The sequence below is a fragment of the Nicotiana attenuata genome, chromosome 2 (assembly GCF_001879085.1).
Source record: "Nicotiana attenuata strain UT chromosome 2, NIATTr2, whole genome shotgun sequence".
NCBI classification, from domain to species: Eukaryota; Viridiplantae; Streptophyta; class Magnoliopsida; order Solanales; family Solanaceae; genus Nicotiana; species Nicotiana attenuata.
The window spans coordinates 55,133,162-55,137,182 of NC_031990.1; the positions used below are offsets into that span (position 1 = coordinate 55,133,162).

Below are 4,021 nucleotides of genomic sequence, written 5' to 3' on the forward strand. Positions count from 1 at the left end.
TATATATATAACGAGTTGGTCTCCATTCTTCACGGCGTGATAGTGTAATCACTGTAATGATTGAAAGGCAACCCAAGGAAGTTGATCTCAGAATCAATCAAGATGATTTTCTTCCAAAAATAGAATTAATGGACTTTCCTTTCGTTGCTTCCTTGATTTCCTTTTTCTTGTAAGCCGTTGAGATGATTATTCTCTGTAGATCTTTTTTATGCAGATTGATTGATCTTCTATGCTGACTGCTGATTGATTGATGCCTTCCGTAAATAGTTGAATCGAGTATCCGTTTTTCATAAAACACGTGGTCACAGCAATTTAACTCTTGATTCTTGCCTTTGGATCTTGACTTGTACGTTTGACTCCTTGATTCTTGCTTTCGGATCTTTTGCTAGAATATTTCCAATTCTTGTAACATCCTTCTTTGGAATTGGTTTCCTGCAAGTAGAATTAAGTTATTGTCTATCATTAAAACATATATCTAACAGTATCATCTGCCAGACAATGGAGTTTGCAATAACATTGAAGTCGCACAGTTACTACAGTCACAGATCTTCTGATCCCATACACACAGTACCAACTTCAGGATCGCCTAAATTCTTCGTGTGCAACCCACACCCGGGGAGTATGGCCCTTCACATTCACAGGAAACGATACCACAAAAAGAATAACTTTAAGTCAGAAAATGCAATAGTGAGAGGACGAAAAATACCAACTTCTTTGAAGCATGTAAAAAATAATAATATTAGAAGTCATTCCTTAGAGGAGAAACTATAAAAAGGGAATGAGTATCCCTGTTGTTACAAGGCTTTGTGAGAACACGTGCCTGTTGCCTGTTGCCTGTTCCTGTCACCTAGGCTATCTTACGATGTTAAAATATCAAGTTTGAGAGAAACATGGATCTTATTTTCACCATGATACAAGCCTTTCTATGTAAAATTTACTTCCGGGGATGACTGTCTTTTTATAGAGCTAGTTCCATATTTACACTCTGCAATTTAGAATGTAGATGAGCTTGTTTGTTCCGATCAATTCAAATCCAAAGAAGTTCACAGCCTCAGAGCAACACGTAATTTTTATTTTAATTTGCCAGCAGTAACCATCGAGTTCCACAAACTTTCAGAGATGTCATTTATTTTCAATAGTCAATCAGGTTTCAAAGTTAACAAAACTCGGTACTGATCAACAATTTGTCAAATAAGATTCTATATGAGAGTTGTAAGTATGTCCCAGGTGAATGCAAAACTGACACTAAATGTATATATCCAGTACAGGTACCTGTGATATAGGTTGGCACCTTGGATCAAAGACATTTATGGAATTAGGTTTGCCATTGAATGAATTAATCATTACCCTTCAGTTGAACAAGAATCCCAATTCCTCACTTCAGGAGCAATTCAAAACCAATTTGAATAACTGACTAACGAGGCACTTGTGACGAGTAATGGCCATCTCCAAAGAAAAAGGATCCTTCAAACTCACACAGAGTTGCACTTGAAAGAAATGAGGGTTCTACTATCAATTACCAAAAGTTACCACAAGAGCATACACCATTTCGGAAATGGTGAAATCTCTTGTTATCCCTGATAATAATCTCCCTGCCAGTGATTTGAGATGCACCGCACATAAATGAGTGGCAATCTTCACATATTCTTAGGTTTTTCATGATCCTGATGATAGACCCAGTATCAATGATAAGCAGCCCATATGCCAGGGCCAGCTTCTCACTATGCGTGAGAAGTATCCGCTTTTTATGTTCCTCGCTCAGATCATAAGGCACAGAACTTAAGTTTGGCTCATAGCCATGTGACTTAAGCCGACCAACAAGATCCTCAAGTGCTTCCTTAATCTCTTTCGACTTAGGGTGGGTCGTATCACCAGCGTAGAACTCATGAATCATCCCCTCTTTGCCCTCAATCCAGCTCCGCGAAGGATCCTTTCTCAGCAGTTTTTGTTTTATTAATTTCCTTACCCCTAAAACATCTTCCCACCTTCCTGCTGAAGCATATGTATTGGCGAGCAGGACAAAGTTTCCAATGCTATCAGGTTCAAGCTCAAATAAACGGCTAGCAGCAACTTGTGCAATTTCAGGATTACCATGAATCCGACAAGCTCCCAGTAGGGCTCCCCAGACACCACTATTAGGCTCCATTGGCATAGCTTTGATAAGCTGAAGAGCTTCTTCTAGTTGCCCAGCCCTGCCAAGGAGATCAATCATGCAAGCATAGTGTTCTACTGATGGTTCAACACCATAATGTTTCTCCATCATATCAAACAGGTGTCGACCCCGTTCTACCAAACCTACATGAGTACAAGCCATAAGAACACCAATGAATGTCACCTTATTAGGCTTTACCTCAGTTTTTACCATTTCTTCAAACAAATCCAATGCAGCATTCGCACATCCATGCATTGCGAAACCCACAATCATCGAACTATATGAGAACACGTTCTTTTCCTTCATCTTCTCGAAAACCTTGCATGCCTCCTCCACATTCCCACACTTGGAGTACATATCAATCAATGCAGATCCGACCATGACATGATTGGCAGGTCCAAAACCATATCCCTCAGCCACATCACGAACCCAATTTGCATATTTAGCGGTCCCCAACTGCGCACAAGCTGAAATAATCCCAATCAGTGTCACCTCATCAGTCTCCACACCTCCACACTGCATCCTATGAAAGAACTCCAACGCCTCCCTCGGTTTAGAATTCTGCGCAAAACCCGATACCATAGCCGTCCATGCAACCAAATCTTTCACAGGCAATCTCTCAAACAGCTCAGCAGCTGCCATCATATCTCCAGCCTTCGAATACGCAACGATCAGCGAAGTCCACGAAATCACGTCCCTATCAGACATTTCATCGAACACCTTTCGACCTCTATCCAACCAGCCACATTTTACATACACATCAATTAAAGTATTATGAACAAACAAATCCTTACAGAACCCACCAAGCTTTATGCCCTGACAATGAATCTGCCTACCTAAATTCAACTCAAGTTCATCGCTACAACCCTTGAGCAAAGCCGTCAAAGTAAAAGAAACAGGGGATATACTTTCCCTTCTCATAGCATTATACAAACGCACTGCCTCTTTCAATGGTCCTTGAATGCAATAACCCCGAATTAAAGAGGTCCATAGAAAAGGGTTACGGTATTCCACTTGATGAAATACAAGACGGGGATATGGGTCCATTGGGACATTGATTTTTGTGAGCATACGGAGTAGCTTTGCCAAAACATAGCAGCATTGGTCAAGACCTTTGCGAACAACGCGAGCATGAACTTGTTTGATTTGAATTAGGCTGCTACAGTGGTCGAGAAGTGAAACCAGATGGGATTCTAAGAGCTTTGTCTCTTGAAGACGGGAAAATGGGACGAAGGGCTGAGAAGCTTCTGGGTTTCCGAGCTCGTAGCTTATGGGTCTTGGGATGGGGTTCCTGGGTGCGATCAGCTTCCGAGCTAGAGAAACCATTACATGCAAAGCTAAGGTCTACAGTTGAGACAGAAAGAAACCAGAAGGACGATGGAAAGCTAACTCCTATTATCCTATACATGAGTGCCAACTAATGATGGCAATTGACTGTAAATGATTTATATTGTAAAATTAAAAATTAATTTTTAAATCAAAATAGTTTAATGAATCTGATTTTTAACTGTTGTGGAAGTTGTAGGAGTAAGGCTGACTGGTGGGCCGGGGCCGGGCCTAAACGGGCTCGTGGGCCGGTCCTATGTGGGCCCGGGCTTCGTGGCCGGGCTTAAACGGTTCCGGGCTTTTGGTAGGAATCGGATCGGGACCACGAACTAATGGTCCCGGGTTAATTGGGCCGGCCCCGGGCCTATGTGGGCCTAAGTGGGCCTGGCCTTTTTTTTAAAAAAAAATTTATCTAAGGCAATTTCTTGTAAATTATATATATATGGGCCTGGCTAATTTTATTTTTTTTTTAATTTTTATCTAAGGCAATTTCGCCTGGCCTTTTTTTTTAAAAAAAATTTATCTAAGGCAATTTCTTGTAAA

At 41.0% G+C, this 4,021-nt stretch overlaps 1 protein-coding gene across 1 annotated transcript; it reads right to left on the bottom strand.

The window, feature by feature from the left end:
* LOC109210428 (pentatricopeptide repeat-containing protein At5g44230) lies at nucleotides 21-3,557 on the bottom strand. The gene is made up of 2 exons (XM_019373848.1): nucleotides 1,273-3,557; nucleotides 21-432 (listed from the first exon to the last, which is right to left on the bottom strand). Exon 1 carries the CDS (start codon nucleotides 3,476-3,478, stop codon nucleotides 1,517-1,519), a length of 1,962 nt encoding a protein of 653 aa, XP_019229393.1. The 5' UTR covers nucleotides 3,479-3,557; the 3' UTR covers nucleotides 21-432; nucleotides 1,273-1,516.